We start from the raw sequence: 21,592 nt of genomic DNA, 5'->3' as shown, positions 1-21,592 counted from the left end.
AATGAAATTGTGAAGGCAGCAGAGGATCAAGTAAGTAAAAAGACGAGGGCTACTAGAAATCCTTCAGTAACAGAAGAAATATTGAATTTAATTGATGAAAGGAGAAAATATAAAAACGCAGTAAATGAAGCAGGCAAAAGGGAATACAAACGTCTCAAAAACGAGATCGACAGGAAGTGCAAAATGGCTAAGCAGGGATGGCTAGAGGACAAATGTAAGGATGTAGAGGCTTATCTCACGAGGGCGATGATAGATACTGCCTACAGGAAAATTAAAGAGACCTTTGGAGAAAAGAGAGCCACTTGTATGAATATCAAGAGCTCAAATGGAAACCCAGTTCTAAGCAAAGAAGGGAAGGCAGAAAGATGGAAGGAGTATATAGAGGGTCTGTACAAGGGCGATGTACTTGAGTACAATATTATGCAAGTGGAAGAGGATGTAGAAGAAGATGAAATGGGAGATACAATACTGCGTGAAGAGTTTGACAGAGCACTGAAAGACCTGAGTCGAAACAAGGCCCCGGGAGTAGACAACATTCCAGTGGAACTACTGATGGCCTTGGGAGAGCCAGTCCTGACTAAACTCTACCATCTGGTGAGCAAGATGTATGAGACAGGCGAAATACCCCCAGATTTCAGGAAGAATATAGTAATTCCAATCCCAAAGAAAGCAGCTGTTGACAGATGTGAAAATTACCGAACTATCAGTTTAATAAGTCACAGCTGCAAAATATTAACGCGAATTATATACAGACGAATGGAAAAACTGGTAGAAGCCGACCTCGGCGAAGATCAGTTTGGATTCCGCAGAAATGTTGGAACACGTGAGGCAATACTGACCCTACGACTTATCCTATAAAATAGATTAAGGAAAGGCAAACCTACATTTCTAGACTTAGAAAAAGCTTTTGACAATGTTTACTGGAATACTCTCTTTCAAATTCTGAAGGTGGCAGGGGTAAAATACAGGGAGCGAAAGGCTATTTACAATTTGTACAGAAACCAGATGGCAGTTATAAGGCTCGAGGAGCATGAAAGGGAAGCAGCGGTTGGGAAGGGGGTGAGACAGGGTTGCAGCCTGTCCCCAATGTTATTCAATCTGTATATTGAGCAAGCAGTAAAGGAAACAAAAGAAAAATTCGGAGTGGGTATTAAAGTCCAGGGAGAAGAAATAAAAACTTTGAGGTTCGCCGATGACATTGTAATTCTTTCAGAGACAGCAAAGGACTTGGAAGAACAGTTGAACCGAATGGACAGTGTCTTGAAAGGAGGATATAAGATGAACATCAACAAAAGCAAAACGAGGATAATGGAATGTAGTCGAATAAATTCAGGGGTGATGCTGAGGGAATTAGATTAGGAAATGAGACGCTTAAAATAGTGAAGGAGTTTTGTTATTTGGGGAGCAAAATAACTGATGATGGTCGAAGTAGAGAGGATATAAAGTGTAGACTGGCAATGGCAAGGAAAGCGTTTCTGAAGAAGAGAAATTTGCTAACAACGAGTATAGATTTAAGTGTCAGGAAGTCGTTTCTGAAAGTATTTGTATGGAGTGTAGCTATGTATGGAAGTGAAACATGGACGATAAATAGTTTGGACAAGAAGAGAATAGATGTTTTCGAATGTGGTGCTACAGAAGAATGCTTAAGATTAGATGGGTAGATCACATAACTAATGAGGAGGTATTGAATAGAATTGGGGAGAAGAGGAGTTTGTGGCACAACTTGACAAGAAGAAGGGACCGGTTGGTAGGACATGTTCTGAGGCATCAAGGGATCACAAATTTAGCATTGGAGGGTAGCGTGGAGGGTAAAAATCGTAGAGGTAGACCAAGAGATGAATACACTAAGCAGATTCAGAAGGATGTAGGTTGCAGTAGGTACTGGGAGATGAAGAAGCTTGCACAGGATAGAGTAGCATGGAGAGCTGCATCAAACCAGTCTCAGGACTGAAGACAACAACAACAACAAGTTCTAGGGGACTGATGACCTCCGATGTTAAGTCCCATAGTGCTCAGAGCCAGCCTGACGGCGAAGAATATTTGTACCAAAACGAATGCGAACACATGAACAGAAATGTGTACGTTAGTACGAGTCCTCACCGAGACGAAGGATTCCCTGCAGAAGGGAAACAGCCCACCGGCGGTGATGCGCAGCGGACGCTGAGCGCGGGTCATGACCAGCAGCAGCGACTTCCGGACATCAGCGGGGAACCCCTGTAGTGACGTCGCTGCTGTGTAGGCTGACATGGTGACGTTCTCACTCTGAAAGAAGACGCAAGCGCTGAAGAGCGAGGGCCACCCAGCAATTAGTAAAAAGAAAGCAAGTGAGTATAAACAGCAGAAAGGTAAACGTGCCCAAAATATAACGGCTATCTCATGCTGTCAATATAAAAACTATTTTCATCAAGCAAAAATGAGTTCTGCGTTTTCGGGGACAGAAAATTACATGACACAAATTCGCATAGAGCAATATTCGATGCAGAGCTGATTTATTTAATAATTTCAATTCTACAAGGCCCTTTCATGTCAGGTACTGTTCATAAGCAACTAAACAGTACCACACATACATAACAAACGTCTAAGGCTACTTAAAATGTTGTTATTTTCCTATTTGATGATAGAGGTCTAATTAGCAATTACGGTTCTATTATTACAGTCTACATGGCACTTCCCAGGAAGGAAATAAGAAACCTATTGAGGATGTCATGAACGTTTCTATAAATCTTATTTCAACAGGAAAAGAAATGCTTTACAAATGACAGAATCTGAAAAGTAGAAGAATGTCACGAACCTGACAAGCCGTGTTAAAAATTAGCGGTAATTTTTGACTTATGAAAAGAATTTCACTTATTCGTATACATTAATCCTATCCCCTAGGAAACAGACCCCGTTATATGTTTATACCAATGCTTTCTCCCACCCTCAAAGTACTTCTGGAAATCGACCATGGGGTAAACTTCTAGCTCTACCGACGACGAGTTTTAAATCTCATCTACCTCTGTAATTCGACGGCCGTGAAAAATTTTCCTTATCTTTGCAGATAGATAAGGAGAATATGGAGGCTGATACATCATTACAGTATTGTTTTTGGCCAAAAATTAGTGCACAGATATGCATTTTGGTGCTGCAGTGGTCATGCATTGTATCGCCACAAACCCGAACGATTTTGTTGGATTGCTACATGCAAACGATGCTGAGATTGTAAGTAGTATTCCTCATTGATTTTTCAACATTACAGCAAAACCTCTTGGCGTACTGTCCAGATAAAATCGAAGATCACAGTGAGCATATCCATGACTTCTCACCATATTCACCGAACACTTTTCGGTTTCGGCGACCGAGAATGTTCCCACTATACATGGTATTTTGTTATCTGTAACGACACGTTCCAGCAGTGCTGCATCGGTTCCTGAGCAACTTACAATTGCGCTGGTAGTCTTTGGAAATTAACAGTTTTGGATTAAATTTTGCTGTCACTTGTTTGATACCGAAATCATCGGATCATCAGCAACAATTTCATGACACGAGCTAATTGATATGGCAAATCGGTTGATGATGTGCTGGGGTGTCGAGGGCACTCATCAACATAGCATTTACGGCAATCTTCTAAATGCTTATACGACTCGTAAACCCACGTAAACCCATGTCTTTTAGTCGTATCAGATTCACCAAAGCAGTATTGAACATTTCTGAAAATTTAATGCTCTTTATTCCGGTCTTATCGAAAATTTTAATACAGTTTCGCTGGTCTATGTTTACAGAAAATAAGTAATCGCTGATACTATTAAAACACATGTAACCTTTCTGACAGCCGGAAACACACTAAATACCCAATGTAGATAAACAATACTGTTACTTTTCAGACAGCACTAATATTACAAACGAAATTACAAATCGCTTTATGCTTTCAACGTAACATTACGTTACTGACCAGATTAGCTCATACCTGTATGTTCGTGTTGTACCTCTCTACATATCTATTACTCAAAGAACATTGCCCTGTCAGTCGGCTAAAATTCAAAGGAGCACCACACCAAAAATAAAACTAAAACCATAAGATATCCTTCTAAAGAATCCCAGGTGAGCGATTGTTTTAGTGTCTTGCGGGACTAACCATAAATTCTGTAAGCCATTGTATTGCATTGTATGTTAACCGGGGGCCTACAAACGACGGAGAGGCTCCGTCCCCGCCGCAGCCGCAGTGGTCCACAACCCCACGACGACTACCGCAGTCCACTTCACCCCTCCGCCACCCCACACCGAACCCAGGGTTATTGGGCGGTTCGGCCCCCGGTGGACCCAGCAGGGAACGTCTCATATTAGACGAGTGTAACTCCTATGTTTGCGTGGTAGAGTAGTGGTGGTGTACGCGTACGTAGAGAACTTGTTTGCGCAGAAATTCCCGACATACTGTAACTAAGGCGGAATAAGGGGAACCAGGCCGCGTTCGCCGAGGCTGATGGAAAACCGCCTTAAAAACCATACACAGGCTGGCTGATTCACCGGAGCTCGACACAAATACCGCCGGGCGGATTCGTGCCGGGGACGAGGCGCTCCTTCCCGCCCGGAAAGCCGTGCGTTAGACCGCACGGTCAACCGGGAGGGCTCAGTAAGTCAAACTGTATGTATTATTTTATTTCCAGCTACGTAAATGTTTTCTTTTATTTTGCCACTTAACTTGGCCATCTCCAAATACACCAACAAATACATAATTTATGATAATGAAGTTTTGGGAATATATATGCTTAGGTAATATATTTAAGTGATTAACATTTCAAGATCACAGCTTAATGTGAGAGATAAGCCATTGCAACTGTGAAATAGTCTGCATTAACAACCAGAATAACTGACAGAATATTGAATGTAAGTTTTCAAAAGCGCATGAGTTAAGCTGTACAGGTATCGGATGTGAGTTTTTGGCACAGAGTTCCATGCCTGTTACATTTGTTGAGTCAATACAGGACGGTTAATGCTGTTTTCGGATGACGATGGAGTTGTCGTCCGATGAAGTTTCATAGGTGCTCGACTGGAGATAGATCTGGTGATCGAGCAGGCTACTCTGTAGAGGATGTTGGGTTATAGCAGCGTTACCTATTGGAAAAGACCTGGAATCCTGTTCAAGAATGTCAGCACAGCTTGTCGAATCACCAGACTGACGTTCATATTTGCAGTCAGAACACGTGGGTTAACTACGAGAGTGGATAGCCACGATAGTGCTCCATCTGTCAAACGAAATCGCACGCCGACCATATCTTCAGGTACAGGTCCAGTGTATTTAGTTCTCAGGCAGGTTGGTTGCGGGCCCTCAGCTGGCCTCCTTCTAACCAACAAATGACCATCGCTGCCACCGAGGCAGAACCAGTTTTTATTAGAAAACACAACATACCTCCACCCTGCCCTCCAATGAACTCTCACTTGGCGTCATTGAAATCGTAAACAGCGGTGTTTCTGATCTTTTCTGCCCTTGAAATAACCGATTTGCAACAGTTCGTTGTGTCACTCTGGTGCCAACTGCTGCTCAAATTGTTGCGCCAGAGCCATACGCCGAACAAGCTGTTCTTCCCTCTCGATATTGCCATGTGGACGTCCGTAGCGCGGTCTCCTTGCGACCGTACTTTGTCATGTCAACCGCTCCAAACAATCATGTACAGTGGGCACATTTGTGCCAAATCTTTCTGTAGTATTACAGGAAGAAGTTCCACCTTCTCGTAATCATATTAACTAGTCTTGTTCAAATTCAGTGAGGTGCTGATAATGGCGTTTGGCAGCCTTACACACATTCTTGACTAACGTCAACTCACCACGCCCAGTCTCAAAGGTAACCAACGCTTATGAACGTTATAACGTGTATCTTAAGCAAACCTGTTTTGTTTCTTTACAGTGGCGCTACTGGCGCCACTCTTATGCAGCGAGAGCTAAATTTTGTTGTACATCGTCTTTCAGATATAGAAACACGTCTACCAACTTTCGTTTATGTCGCACAACTCTTTCTTGGTACAGCTATTTTTTTTCCGTCAGTGTAGAATAATGTAGATGTCCAACTGTTAATATTCATGCCTATGACATCGGAAATACAGTAACGTATGATGTGAAACCCCTACGTGCAGTTGTCAGAGCGTCTAAAATCGTGACGTGGAATGGGTAGGATATGCACCTATCTCCACGAGAGTCCTGAAAGAATTATAACTGGATGCGGAGGAAAGTGGTGGTACGTTCTTCACCAACTTTAATATGTTTCGAATCGCTGTGGTACACACAGTTCTTCCAATAATGCTTGTAAACTGCTCACGTCATGTAAAACCGTAAAGTCTGTGGCCCAAGCTCGTGACCAGTCATTAACGTCAGTGTACGTTCAGTGCAGCCTTCTTTCGACGCGGAGATGGAAGCGGCAGGCCCACCGCCCCGTCCGCCTTATACTCGCAGGAAACATCCCCGGTACTGCGTAGGTTTTCCTTAGTGATAATTCTCAACATTTCAACATTTCTGCGTTCTACCGGTTCCCCATCTTCAGGAGAATGCTGCTGTTGCTGCTGAGTCCCAATGGAACCTGATGCCAGGACTGCAAATCGTCGTCCTGTATAGGCCTCCATGCCGTACACTGAGTATGCGCTGCACACCACAATTGCTGCCTGCAACACCGGGCTGTGACGCCGCTCCTAGAAGGACTCCGACGTCAGTTATACAGCGTCTACAAATACTGGGATGGTTGCAACTGAGAATGTTGGCTCTCATAGGATAGGAGAAGGGGTTCCACCTCCTGTCAACAGGATAGCGCTCGTTTACACTACTCAGGTTGTCAAGCTAATGTCACTTGCCTCGTTGTGAACACTGTTCAAGAAACCGGAAATACTGGCAACTAGCAGGACTCGTCAAATTTCACCTCGTGTCGCTCGTTTAAACAATATTCCACTACCTGCGATTCTCCAGGCTGTTGTAGTGTTCCACGCACCTGTCATGAATTATATTAATCGAACGGACGATGTAAGTCCTCCCGCAGTGACAAGGAAACCTGTATGCTAAATATCATCATTGACAGAGCCGAGTAATTCCAAAATTTTCGAAGGTGGGCAGAACATGCTCTTAATGTTAAAATTCTATAAAATTCGGGCAGTCTTAAGGCATATGTTACCAGCATAACGAAGAATGTTCTCAGATCTGTTCTCCTCTTCATGTACTTTCAGAAATGGTCCAAACTCCAGAGCTCAAAGAACCTGCTTGTCAAAGTCTCCATTTTCCTTACACGTAACCGTAAAATGTGCAAGTTTTTAGTTCAACTATCGGCGTATTCAGTTGTACATATTCAGCGAACTAGAGATCTAAGTACGCCATTACGATGGTGTCGTGGCTGGCAACTCTTAGCGTGCCGATATCGATTTTTATGTGACAGCTTTGTATGAACACTGTGACCCACAGTATCGTCATGTTCAAAAATGGAAGCCTTCCATCAATTTCGGCCTCCATGGTAAATCTAATACTGGGATTGAGACTGCTGAAGTTGTTCAGATATCGACTACAAGCATCACCTTAATTGGACCAGACAAAAAACGTGTCATCAACCTATCTCCAGAAGAGCGCTGATTGCGAACGTGGCTGAACGTTATACAGCCGAAATATTAGAAGAATAAGGAGAAATCTTGCGGCTGCACACCAGAAACTTAATGGAACACTATTTCAGAGTTAAATTTCTATCGACAAACCTCGATCTTGTATCTGGGCTAAATGTTTTGGTGTGATGGTAGTTGAGTAAACTGTGCCGTAACATAGGAAACAGATTACCAAAATTACGTTAGTGACTATACTACACGGAGGGTACGTGTATACAGATGCAAATGCTTGCAATACGTAGTGTGAATGTTTACACAGAAAATCTTTCCATGGACATATGGTAGCCTCTGCTGACAGACCACTCTGTTTACTTCACCAACAGGTCTGACATGTAATACCGCTATAACACTCCCATATGCACGTGAACAAAAACATAAAATAATGGTGTAATTAACCTCCCTGTTAGTGTACAGTACAAACAGGCCAATTTTTTACAGGATCCTATCAAAATAACGACTGTCATTACCGTTAAACGGATTGTACAACGGCACACCATAGGCTATATTGCATCCCACAGCACTGCAAGCACCATCTAGATTTCGATTAACGCTGCATTGTCAAACCTATGGATTATTTTCCTTCTAGATCAAATAAATACTCGCTGTAGCAGGAATTCGAAGTGTCAGACCAGCATCCTCATTATAAAATACGATGATGAGTCAAATTTTATGACCACTTGCCGCACAGTCTGTGGGCATACGTTTAAAACGCAATACAACAGCGATTTTCGTGGCACAGATTCGACAAGTGACTAGAGGTATGTGACACAAGACTTCTACACACAATTCACGCAATTCCCTTAAATTATGGGTTGAGGGTTGTGTGCAAGGAACAGGTGCCAGATAGCATACTACATTTTTTCTTTCAAGTCCTGATCAAGTGAATTTGGTGGGCAGCACATCAATCAGTAGTCATTGTCATGTTCTTCAGATCACAAGATAACTGTAGAAAGATGGTGTCCTCGAGATACGGGCAATTACTGTAATGGAAGATGAGAATGCCGCCGGGGAAGACATCGAGAATGAAACAATGCAGTTGGCCCGAAATAATGTTCACGTAGTCCAAAGCTATCATGGCAGCTTTGATTACTACCACAGGTCCCATGGAACACCTGGTGAATACTCCACATAGCCTATCATTGTCCCCTTCGGTCTGTGTCCATGACGTGACGCATGTTTCAATCAGAATTTCACCTGAATATCGGCAAATTGAACCGACCCTTACCTCGTGTAAAAATAAATGTGATTAGTAATGCCTTAAGACACGTTTTCAATAGCCCACGGTCAAATGTTATGATCCTGTGTTTACTGCAGTCGTAATTGACGATGTCGTAGCGTCCACAGTGTGAAGTCCGTGTTCAACAATTATCACTGAACGGTGTGTTCAAAACATTTCAGCATGCACCAGCGCCATCAGCCACTTTTCACAGGTGCTCACTTTACAGACGGTGCAAACCTCCAATCCAACCTGCATGTTCTGTTATGAAGCGTTGACGACATACACCTTGTCACCCTCTCGTCGTTTCACTATCCTTCAATCACTTTCCACTCACGAAAACAGGTTAAAACCTACGCCGTTTGCAAAATACTCATTTGCAGGTACTGGGCCATAACAATCTGCCCTTTGTGATAATCGCTTATGGTTAGGAGGTTAATCTATTGAATGATTGCCTGCTGGTGTGGCTGAGCGGTTCTAGGCGCTTCAGTCTGGAAGCGTGCGACCGCTACGGCCGCAGCTTAGAATCCGGCCTCGGGCATGGATGTGTGTGATGTCCTTAGGTTAGTTAGGTTTAAGTAGTTCTAGGGGACTGATGACCTCATAGTGCTCAGAGCTATTTGAACCATTTTGTACAATGATTTCATATACTACATCCACCATTCATAAGGGGCCATCAATAAGATTCAGTTCGAAGGCAACGCTAACTCCTTAGCTTGAAGTTAGTGATTATACTCGTACACCCATATCAGCGTCACGCTGGGTTGCATATACGCTGCGGCAACGCCATCAAACAGAATTTTTTTGATCGCTCCTTATATATACTTTCCTTAGTGTATCACTTGCCCAATATCAGGAGGTGTCATTCAGTCTCGCAGTGGCCACTGGTCATAATTTTTTGGCTCATAAGTGTTTTTTAATTGTTTTATTTAGGTTTTATTCTGTGTATTATTCTTGCATTACGTCACACTTTTTCCTTGATACTGTATTGTATCTAAAATTCTTATCCCAAACAACATTGCCTTTTTGCACCTGCAGTACTATGTCTTACCGCTGTGAGGTTCTTGGATGTTTTATGGGTCTTACCTCCGTGATGAGCTCGTCTCCGAACCAGCAGTATACAAACACCTCCGCTAGCATTAGGGTCAGGTACCAGCTGCACTTCCCTGCCTGCGTGAGGCTCCGTGAGTTCTGAAAGAATGACAAAATACACTGTAAGGTCTTATCGACAACAAAGTACGATATGTTGCTGCATAGGCCTAAGGGAAGCTCTTGCAAGCAACCGAGGGGAGTGCGGACCAGCCACTTACGTAATTCTGCTTCTAGGCACTAGACAAATACTGACTTTGTGTTCTACAAAGCATCAGTCTATCATAGCGTTGACTAGATTGCTACACACTGTAGCACAAGGCTGCGCTGCCTCGGCCACCTAAGTGACGGTAAGTGGGCCGGAGGAAGTATAATTGTATAATTTTTCCGCACTCAATCGTTAACAGGACTTGGACGACCGACTTCCGACATTCACCAGCTCCTTGACAGTCTCCTCGGCAGTCCTTGGTCAATGTGTGGCTAAACAGAGATAGTCTCATTGAAAAACATCAGCAAACCCACTGTTCTGTGAGCCCTGACAGCCAGCCCTGATGCTGCCACACTTGGATGGTACCCAAGGCAAGACTGCCCAGTGGGTGCCCTCAGCTTACACTCCAGCCAGTCACACTAGATTCCTGGGTTCAGTTCGCCACCTTGGGCTGCATGCAGTGTTCGCGACTCGTCAGTCTCACCACACCTGTTGCAAAGCAGACACCTATCTTGCATCAATAAGGCCACATGCGCCCCTAACTGTCATTATGCGGTGGAGTACTTCTCTGCCCCAGCACATGCACTTGCCACCCGCTGGCCATTGTCGTTTAGTCTTAGCAGTCGTCAGCCTCTTATATTGGCGTAACGGTTCACGCCGTTAATCATATGGTAGAAATGCAGGAAGACAATACTCAGTTGTCCAAGCGAGTAGAGATACTAAGAGTGAATAGGCCCCCTTCTAGTATCTCAGTTCCTGTTCTGCATGCCAGTACAGCTACTATAGTTTCTCTTTTTTCTGCTAAGGCAGGAGAGGATGTACACACATCAGAAAAAGTTTTGCATCACCTCAGTTCCGAGAGTTCAGGAGATGAACACTAACATCACTTCCGCCCTTTTTATTGCTCATGAATACCACACATTGCATGTTGTACCACCATACAGTGAGACCTTCAGAGCTGGTGGTCCAGTTTGCTGTACACTCCGGTACCTCTAATGCTCAGCTGCATGTCCTCTTGCATTGATGCATGCCTGTATTCGTCGAGGCATACAAGTTCATCAAGGCACTGTTGGTCCATATTGTTCCACTCCTCAACGACGATTCGGCGTAGATCCCTCAGAGTGATTGAAGGTCACATCAGCCATAAACATCCCTCGCAGTCTAACCCAGGAATGTCGATAGAGTTTATGTCTGGAGAGCATGCTGGCCACTCTAGTCGAGCGATGTCGTTATCCTGAAGGAAGTCCTGCACAAGATGTGCACGATGGGGGCGCGAATTGTCGTCCATGAAGAGGAATGCCAAGCCAATATGTAGCCGATATGGTTGCACTATCGGTCCGATGATGACATTCATACATCGTTCAGCCGCTACGGTGCCTTCTGTGACCACCAGCGACGTACATCGGTCCCACGTTTTACCACTTACCTGGTTGACGGCATATGAGACACTCATCGGTGAAGAGAACGTGATGCAAATCCTCAGCGGTCCATTCGGCATGTTGTTGGGCTCATCTGTACAGCGTTGCATGGTGCCGTGGTTAAAAAGATGGACCTCGTATGGGGCATCAGGAGTGAAGTTGTGCGTCATACAGCCAATTGCGCACAGTTTGAGTCGTAACACGACGTCCTGTGGCTGCACGAAAAGCATTATTCAACATGGTGGCGTTGCTGTCATGGTTCCTCCGAACCATAATCCCTAGGTAGTGGTCATGCACTGCAGTATTAGACATTGGGTGGCCTGAGTGAGGTATATCATCGACAGTTCCTGTCTCTCTGTATCTCCTTCATGTCCGAACATCATCGCTTTGGTTCACTCAGAGACGCCTGGACACTTCCCTTGTTGGGAGCCCTTCCTACCACAAAGTAACAATGCGGACGCGATCGAACTACGGTATTTACCGTCCAGGCATGGTTGAACTATAGACAGCACGAGCCGTGTACCTGCTTCCTGGTGGAATTACTGGATCTGATCGTCTGTTGCACCCTCTCCGTTTGGTTCAAATGGCTCTGAGCACTATGGGACTCAACTGCTGTGGTCATTAGTCCCCTAGAACTTAGAACTACCTAAACCTAACTAACCTAAGGACATCACACTCATCCATGCCCGAGGCAGGATTCGAACCTGCGACCATAGCAGTCGCACGGTTCCGGACTGCGCCTCTAGAACCGCGAGACCACCGCGGCCGGCCCCCATCCGTTTAATAGGCGGTGCTCATGCATGGCTCATGCATGGTTGTTTAAATGTTTGAGTGGGTTTAGTGACATCTCTGAACAGTCAAAGGAACTGTGCCTGTGATGCAATCTCCACAGTCAACATCATTCTTAGGGAATTGTGGAACCGGGGTGATACAATACTTTTTTAATGTGTGTATTAGCGACTGTAGACAACTTGTTAACAGCTACAAGGCTGGGATATTGGGTGGAGGAACAGCTTTTGCATATGTCCAAGCTACGTTTAGTTTGAAATGCTAAAGCATATGTAATCTATCATGAGAAATGGAAAATTTCGTCAACAATTTAATATCTGAGGACAGGTTCGTACAGTGATACGGAAGGGAGAATAACTGTTGAGCAGTGTGTGGAAAAAGTAGGAGAATTCTTTGAAAATTTTATTGACAGTACTAGGAAGCTAAACGTCAATACATGTGCGTTTATGGAAATAAATGTTGCCAACAGGGTCCTATAGGAGGAAGGAGAATAGAGGGTATTAGATAGCCATATGAGGGGATTGACAGCTGACGTGCAAAGAAAAGTAGGAACCGAGTCTCCTAAGAACTTAGCTGAAGCAACAGCAGCCATGAAGGAGATGGGAGAGGCAGATATGGTGGCCCAAGTTCAAAATAGGCAAAATATTTTCGCCATAGGTTATAAATATTACAGGTTTGACGAGCACACCACATATAATAGGAATGCTATGAGCTGCATTGTCAGAATTGCTGAGTATCCAGCCAGGTACTGCAAACCAAAGTGTAACAGTGAACATGATAGGTAGACACAGGGTGGGAATGAGTAATTTAACATTAGAGGGCGAGGTGGGGGGGGGGGGGGGGCGGGGGTGCGTGCTGTGGTGAAATTTGTCTCTTACAAACTCGTGTTCAAGGAACGACTAGAGACAGGACGTCCATATTCACAGGACATGTACAGTTGTATGTTCTGCGGAAATGATTGGTATTTCAGTCACTTCGGTTCAGTATGTGTCCTGTTGCCTGGTAGACACAGGGTCTGCCATTGGCCCTGATAACTTGCTCCTGGTGGCAGCGGTGTTGATATGATGGGATACCAGGAGGATATTTCGTCGTGCCAGGCTTGCATTATTACGAGAAAGGATTCACAACACAAGGCAACAGCTGGATGCAAATGGACGCGCTCTTATAGCTTTGCACCTGCAGTTATCAAGAACACTCACAGCTTTGGACTGGGAATGGGTCGACGCTGCTACGGTTTCTCAACAGACGTCAGCACAGGAACGAACTACAGAGAAGCGGAAAGGAAAGTTCGGCCGCCTTTCGCAACAACAACATGGTGCCGACCACATATAGACGCGGGTGCAATATCGGCACTTAAGAAAGGACTTAATTTCGCACCTTCACCGCGGGACATTCTTGTCTGTGAAATAATAAGCTTTGTTGAACAGGTAGTCCACAAGCTCCCACATGAAACAGCGGACGAAATACGGCGAGAAAGCAGGCGTATACTGACAAAGGCGAAGTTACCAGCATCCAACATGACCAGGGCTGAGCGCAACGGCCTTCGAGCACTACGTAATGATGACAGCATTGTGACACTTCCCGCTGACAAGGGCAATGCCGCCGTAATTATGGAGTTCGAGGATTCTGATACGAAGATCTGTGCGGTACTGAACGAAGATACCTATCGGAAGCGACCACGCGACCCGACATCAAGCATAGTAAGAAAAACATCAGAACTTCTTAAACGGTCTTCAGTGGAAGACAGTGTGGTTACGAATCTTCTCCCACAGGCGCCTAGACCACTTACTGCTTATGATTTACAGAAGATACACAAGGACGGGACGCCATTTCGCCTTATTGTGTCCACAATAGGCTCTCCAAGCCTTGGCCAAGCTTCTCGCTCCACATGTGACACTGGGAACGTTATACAAAAAACTCAGCAGAATTTATCAGCATAATCAACCGTCTACGCCTTAGTGAGGACGATATTATGGTAAGTTTTGATGTAGTGGCGCTGTTTTCGAATGTGCCTATCAAAGATTCTCTGGATCTAATTTCCCAGTACTTTGTAAGTGATGTGGTCGAGCTATTTAGGCACACTCTTACGTCATCCTACTTCGTATACAACGGCCAGTATTACGATTAGACAGACGGTGTAGCAATGGGTAGCCCGTTGGCTCCAGTTGTTTCAAACCTCTTCATGGAGAATTTTGAGGATATTGCCATAGATACTGCGCCATTGCAGCCTAAGTATTTCTTTCGACACGTTGACGACACGTTCGTCATTTGGCCACACGGACGTGAGAAATTAGGCGAGTTTTTGGAACACCTCAATGGCATCAACAGTAATATCCAGTTCACCATGGAGGTGAAAACGGTAATGCATTGAATTTCCTCGACGTCCTTGTCCACCGTAAACGAAATGGGTGCCTCGGCCACAGCGTCTACAGAAAACCCACCCACACAAACCTGTACCTGCACGCCACCAGCCATCATCATCCAGCACAGAAGCGCACAGTGTTACAAACATTAGTGCATCGTGAGTAATATCAGACGACGACAACCTGCCCCACGAACTGAGCCACGAGGTTTTCAGGAAGAACGGCTACAGCGCCCATCAAGTGAAAGGAGTGATTTCTGGGAAATATCAGAATAAGACCAGCGACGAAGAGCAGGAAAAGAAACTTGCTTTGCTGCCATTCTGTGGCTCTGTGTCGGGCAAGATAAGCCGCCTGTTGAAAAGACATAAGATCAAATCGATCTTCAGGCCTCCAACGAAAATCCGTCGATTACTGAGACCAGTTAAATATGCTGTAGGTCTCAGAACACCTGGAGTTTACGAAATACCTTGTGAGTGTGGCCAGAGGTACATCGGACAATCAGTGCGCACTGTGGAACAACGCATGAAAGAACATGAGAGGTATTATCGCCTACGCTATCCAGAGAAATCTGCGTTAGCTGAGCATGTATTAGAAACGGTCACCACATAAAATTTGACGATACCTCTGTCTTCTGGGGCAGTTTAATACAGGAAGCTATTAAAATAAAAATTACCACAAACACGCTGAATAGAGACGGTGGCTTACGGCTCAGCACTGCGTGGGATCCAGCGATCGCGCGGTTGAAGAGGGCACATCGAACGCCGACTCAAAACATGCCCATATATGGCAATGTCACGGGCACCAGTGACGTCACAGCCTGCAACTAGCGTATATAAGGGCGCACCAACAGCCCACTGGCAGTCATAACACTTGACAATGGCCAAGGAGATGCATGAGCCAGAAAACGGAATAACCAGACTCGTAACAGCTGGATCAATCTCCTGCACCCTAGGCAACAACGACTGATCAGATGCAGTTTCCCTCTCACTTCTAGATATTAATTCATTTTTCAACTGCGTATTGTCTGCTGTCAATTGTGTTACTTTTTCCAACAAAATCCTCACCACTTGTGGTTCCGACACACGTTGCGTCCTTGATTCTGCCATTGTGTTGCTTTCATTCTCAGTTAGTCTCAAAACAAAACGATTAACCGCAAGAATAACCTGACTTCCTACAACTCCGTATCGTCATACTCAGTAACATCACACTCAAATTAACACCAAAAGTAATTAAACGCCACAAAACAATGTTACTCCCTAAACATACTAACACTGATTCTGACAACAAAATATACTATGCCCACGCAAACATCTAACAATGTGGCTTGGCCGGGAGCCATGCTCGAAGAAACAAAAAAGAAAGAAAACGTCCCACACTCACAAAGAACAATTTTGTCAGCACTGACGACATCTTGTGACTGTACTGCAGGCGGTGGACTCGAACGTTGAACTGTACAGACGACATCCGCTATTCTGACACTAAATGTAATGGTGGCTTCTCCCACCAGATGTATCAGGATGACCAAATGTAGTGGGAAGACACCAAATGTAGTGGGTGGGTGTCAGGAGTTGCCATATTAAAACTCTGCTAGAACTTTCCAAATGATTCATTTGTTGCCACTACAGCACTCCGTTTACCTCAGTCTGCATCACAGGGCCCCGCAATGCTGAGGAAGCGCCCCAGCGGCCTGTGCAACGCAATGCTGTGTTGCGCCGGCTTTGTACACCAGCTGCAGAGTTCGGATTACATCAAGATGGCTGCGCTAGCAACCAACTCATCGGCCACCATCCCCGTTGATTCCGCGCTGCTCCGCTGGGAACTCTAGGTCGGCCCTGCTGCCGCTACTTCTCGTTGGCATAGCTGAGAACACGGCGGCAACGACCGCCCACGATCCGGCATCCGAATCTGCGGCCCTCGCCTCGGAAGTCTGCGGCTTGTATCGGGAGCCGAGATGACTGCCCATAGTAGCAAGGTGAAGAGCGGCCCGCCCTGGCTGTCTGCGGACCCTGTGTCAGCCCCAGAGAGTCGAACCAACGACCCGCCATGGACTTGAATTGAATCTCGTTAGAAAATGGCACTTATTTATACTCGGCTGTGTGCCTCTGTTTTCGTCAAGCGTGCTGCTTCACATCACGTATGCATAACACTTAGGTTGGCTAGTGGCCCTCGTCTGCCTGTGACTTGCACCATGGAAACTGCTGTGTGTGCCCTCTCCGGCATTTCCACACCCCTGTAGCCTCTATTTGCCTTCGCAACTGCTGGTATGCCTAACTCACTGCAATCTGGCCCGCACCTTGCTCCAACTTTCGCTCAGAATATCGCACAAAACTAACTTTCCCTATCCTGAACGATGGTGCCGCTACAGTGCCCCAGCAACACACCAAAATAACATCTGCATCAGGTAATCTCAACTGATCCAGCCGACACCAGACATTACTCAACATTCCAAAATACAGCAAGCCAAGGACCTGTCGGCTACGACATCCCGGCGCTTACTACCCACCGTCGCCACTCAATCCACTTGACTCCTGATCCCTGAGTGAGAGCATCTGTCAATCGACCTAATCGTCACTGTGATTCCCTCTGGTGGAGGAAAATCGTTCTGACTACACCACAGTCAGTGATCCTGTCAATCAAAGCGATCTGTCGGTACTGAATCTCGCCATTATGCACCAGCACAGCACACTTTCAATTCAATTGTATAAAGACGAGCATAAACAGTACTTTTGTCATAGATGTGTCAGCTCTTTATCTAAGAGCAAGTGTCTAGAAACGCATCTTTTGGACTGCCCTAGCCAGGAACCGGTACTTGTGGAAAAGCCTACTGAGAATGAAGAGTTCTTTAAGTTTAAGAATGCCTACCTCCAGTAGCGCAATGTCTTCGCCATATATGTTCACTTTCAGTGCTTACTAGCTCCTGTGGCATATTCTGAAAGTGAACCCACCACCTAACACACCTCCTTCAATGGGGGACATGTACAACATAATAATACCACAATATCAAGTTGTATGTCATGTAACTCCATCAGTTTGTATCATAAGTCAGGTGAGATTCTATAACAACGTCGCTCTCTGAGCTCAAAAAATCTTACAATGAGTCTACATGAGATCTATAGAACAAACTCTCCCATGACCAAATCACAGGAAAGTGACGTCTTATATGAGCAGGAAGTTTGAGCTGCCGTTAAACAGAGATGAGGAAACTTCACATAGAGACCACTGTCATCTAACAACAAAGTTCTGCAGTGCAGCTTGCAGCAAATACAACTTGAAATATAACTGCCGTGACACGTGTCTGTCTTGTCCTATAATTTGAGGAAGTATGACTTTCACTTTCTGGTTCAGCACTTGGATGATTGCAGCTTCAAAAATTATATGGACAGTGTCATACCCGACAATGTAAAAAACTACATTTCATTTACCTAGCGATTCACACCAATAATAATGTTCTATCTCTGGGATTCATTATGTTTGAAGCAAGCATCTCTTCAGGAACTTGCTAACACAATACATTAGGAGTATATGCATTTCATCAGAGCTTCATATGCCAATGATGCAAAGTTTCAGCTCGTGACAAATGTGGGGGTCTTTCCTCATGAATACCTGGATTCGAAAAAGAGACTCAATAAACTGTGGTACCTGACATAATCTCATTCACACTAAACTCGCAGGCACTACCATATAGTATCCACATTTAGGCATTTGATAAATATTTTGCAGGTGTCTCTGGTATGGTAATTTGCACATGAACACTAAGGTGTACTTTCTTGCAAACGTTTTTGAGATAATCTAGAGTGTTTTCATGGCCATATACACACTGTATCCTACCTTCTATTACGTCACACTTGGGATTTTGTATGATGCAACGTTAAGAAGAACGTTTGAAGACGTTGGCATTAGAATGATGGATTCGTGAGGGGCTTTGCCCTTGGGAGCACAGCTAAGACAAGGCGATAACCCACCAATGAAAGAGGAGGACTGCCGGCTATCTGATAATTTGAGTTAGATCCTTTATTTAGATGTAAGCAACGTCAGCAGGGACACCATGCAACAGTCGTTGCTGTGTGGAAGGTACCAATGGTTGCCAGAGAGGAAACGGTCAGACTGGAGAAAAAGATCCAAGATGTGGCTGCGGATTCCAGTGAAGGGTCTGTCATGGAGGCACACCTCACATATCCTACCCATTTCCATTAAGCACACATTGACTTGCCACTGTGTCCAGGGTGCTTATTTCCATGCAATGAATTCAGCCCCAATACGATGACAAAACACTAAAGAAATCTACAGCAATGCTTCAGTTTGGGGATAAACATTTTAATCACTTGCAGCGCATCCTTTAAACAGCATGCCTCGTTGAAGAAACACATTGATGTAAATACCAACACGAGAGCCCTTGTCATGGGTCATTTTCGAAAGCATACTTGAAAATTAATGATTAATTCTGTAATGTAAGAAAGCACTATGGAATTCATTTAGTTTATCATTGTGATGTGGGCTACGACACAAGACATTTCATGAAGCAAGTATGTACAATCCTGAGGTATTTGACATTTCTGGGTATATGACCTATAATCTTTATGGAATAACACACCAGAGCCAGGAGGTTACCAGCCTGATGAAAGACAAGGTGAACCGGTCACAGATTGTGGAGTCTGAGGAGCTCAGACGTAAAAATACATATAGATACTGACAGTACCCAGTGGTGGGATGAGGGTATTTATTGTGTGGCTACAAAGGTTAGCATGACCAAAGATTACAAGCAGTGCTTTCACTACGATGCCAGTGTTTTTTTTTTTGTGTGAATATATCTTGTGTGTGTGGTATCTACATGGCTGCACACTATCCATTTGCGTATATATTGCATGTAATTGCGTATACATGTGTCGTTTTTATTCACCTACTCTTGGAAGTCCCCGTTTCCCATGTGTTGCAAATTGTACAAAGTCTGAGACAACTGTTTATAGAAAGAAAAAGAATATTTTATTGTATAAGCATTGTATAGTGTATAGATTCTTTATTAATTTTAGTGTAAATAAATTGTATGTATTATCTTGCTACATGACAGTATTAGTTTAACGAAAAATAGTGGCATTATGTTTAAAGTACAAAAAAATTCTTGTTACGGAAAATGTGGTTTTTTACTGCCTTATATATGTTTGGAAGTCATATTTAAAGGAGAAACGATATATTAATGAATGTTATGGATCCATAACAATTTTCATTGCTAATTAGTTATTTTTTTATATCACTGTTTTTATTTTCAAAAAATAATCTGACCTCTTCACTACAGAATACAAACGATTAAACTCAAACAATTGCGCAAAAGGATTAGTTGGAATTAAATTGTTCTAATAAACTGGAAGTGTCGATATATGGAGACCTGTTAGGCAGCTAGTTATTTAGAGTGTATGGTTACATCTACATTGCACACATCTTGCGCTGCAAGAATGGATACAGTTTAAAGCAGGCAGACACATGTGAGCGCTTAGTGTTCAGTTTTGTGGACAGGCACAAATGGAGAGCAACAACACATTACTGATGAATAACTCCAATCATTTCGGTGCCTTTGAGTACAGGCTACGCTGTGACAGTCTCTTGCCCAAAAGCAGTGGGGCACGCTAGCGACTGACTGAGAGCACAGTCAGGTCAGCTGAGAGCAAACCAGGTAAAGGAGAGGGGATGGCTGTCACCTTGAATATAACCAGAAGACCTTCCTCACCAATGGAAGAGCAATTCATGTAACTTTGACACCACAAGTGCTGACATCGGTGCAATTCCAGGAACCTTCACACCAAAAAGTGTTGACGTCAGCAATTTAGGCCTCACCTGGCACTGATACACATTACTGCCAGCATTTTCAAAAGTTTCCGAAACGTTCATGTACAACTGAATTTATAAGTACTTAGCATAAAGAAACAATTTCAGTGACAGTCAGCTTATATTTCAAAGGAAAAGGCATTGTTTCCTAGGTGAGTGGTATGTTGGAACCTATAATAATTACTAAGTCAAGTCATGGCTTCTTTATTAACTGTACTCGTTATACAGATTGCTTCACGCCACACACTATCAGCTGAGTTCCACCTGAGCACTTGAATATGTCCATTTTTAATAGACATTCGCTGATATTACATGACATATAGATTTCTGTATGATAGGCACAGCCAATAACATTCACCACCTTTACGTTATAAATTTGTACAGATTGTGATCCCCAATTGGAAGAAATTCTTATCATTTGTAATATATTACGGCTATGGACAGATTTCTTCATAAAAAATTACATATTATCGGATAGCGGACTAATAGATTTTTAACAAGATTGTATGCATGTCCATCCTCTGCACTTAGCACAGAAATATTTATCTTGTAAATAAAAATGCCTCCTCTTGCTGCACTTTAATTTATTTTAGTATACCCATTTCACCTTTTTTCCACTTTAAGGCATCATCAGTGGGATCTATAGTGATACAGTTATCATATGCTTTTGTTTTGATGTGCGTCACTCGTGGATTATGAAACAGTCCACTACTCGCTTTTTTATGTAAATAAATATGTAATATGTAATAAGAAATGGGAAGAGCACGAGTAAGCGGCAGCAGGCGAGGCTACAGGGGCGCAGGCAGCGCGGGCGCCCGGTCTCCGGCGGCAGGTGAGGCCCCGCTTCCCGACATCGGGGAGCTCGTCCGGTCCCAGGTGAGTGCGGCGCTGCACAGCAAAGACACGCTAGACGTAATCGTCCAATCCATCACGGACTCCGTGACGGCCGCGGTCATGGACAAACTGCAAGAGTCTGTCAGGCGCAACAGCACCGAAATCCAGTCTCTTAGGAAGTCGCTGGCCGCACAAGAGAAAAAAGCCGCCGACCTAGAAGCTAAACTGTCTGCTGCCACCGATGAAATTGAGCA

General features: G+C 44.2%; 1 protein-coding gene across 1 annotated transcript in view; it reads right to left on the bottom strand.

The window, feature by feature from the left end:
• The window catches only part of LOC126278575 (odorant receptor Or2-like), a 126,228-nt gene that overhangs the window by 36,600 nt on the left and 68,036 nt on the right, over positions 1-21,592 (bottom strand). The window contains exons 5-6 of the mRNA XM_049978781.1: positions 9,907-10,011; positions 2,101-2,262 (exon numbers count right to left, since the gene is read on the bottom strand). Of these exons, the coding sequence (XP_049834738.1) occupies positions 2,101-2,262; positions 9,907-10,011 (267 nt within the window). The remainder of the gene's footprint in view (positions 1-2,100; positions 2,263-9,906; positions 10,012-21,592) is intronic.

This window comes from Schistocerca gregaria, chromosome 6 (assembly GCF_023897955.1).
Source record: "Schistocerca gregaria isolate iqSchGreg1 chromosome 6, iqSchGreg1.2, whole genome shotgun sequence".
NCBI lineage: Eukaryota > Metazoa > Arthropoda > Insecta > Orthoptera > Acrididae > Schistocerca > Schistocerca gregaria.
Note: the sequence above shows the minus strand (reverse complement) of the source record. Positions and strands in the feature narration are given on the sequence as shown.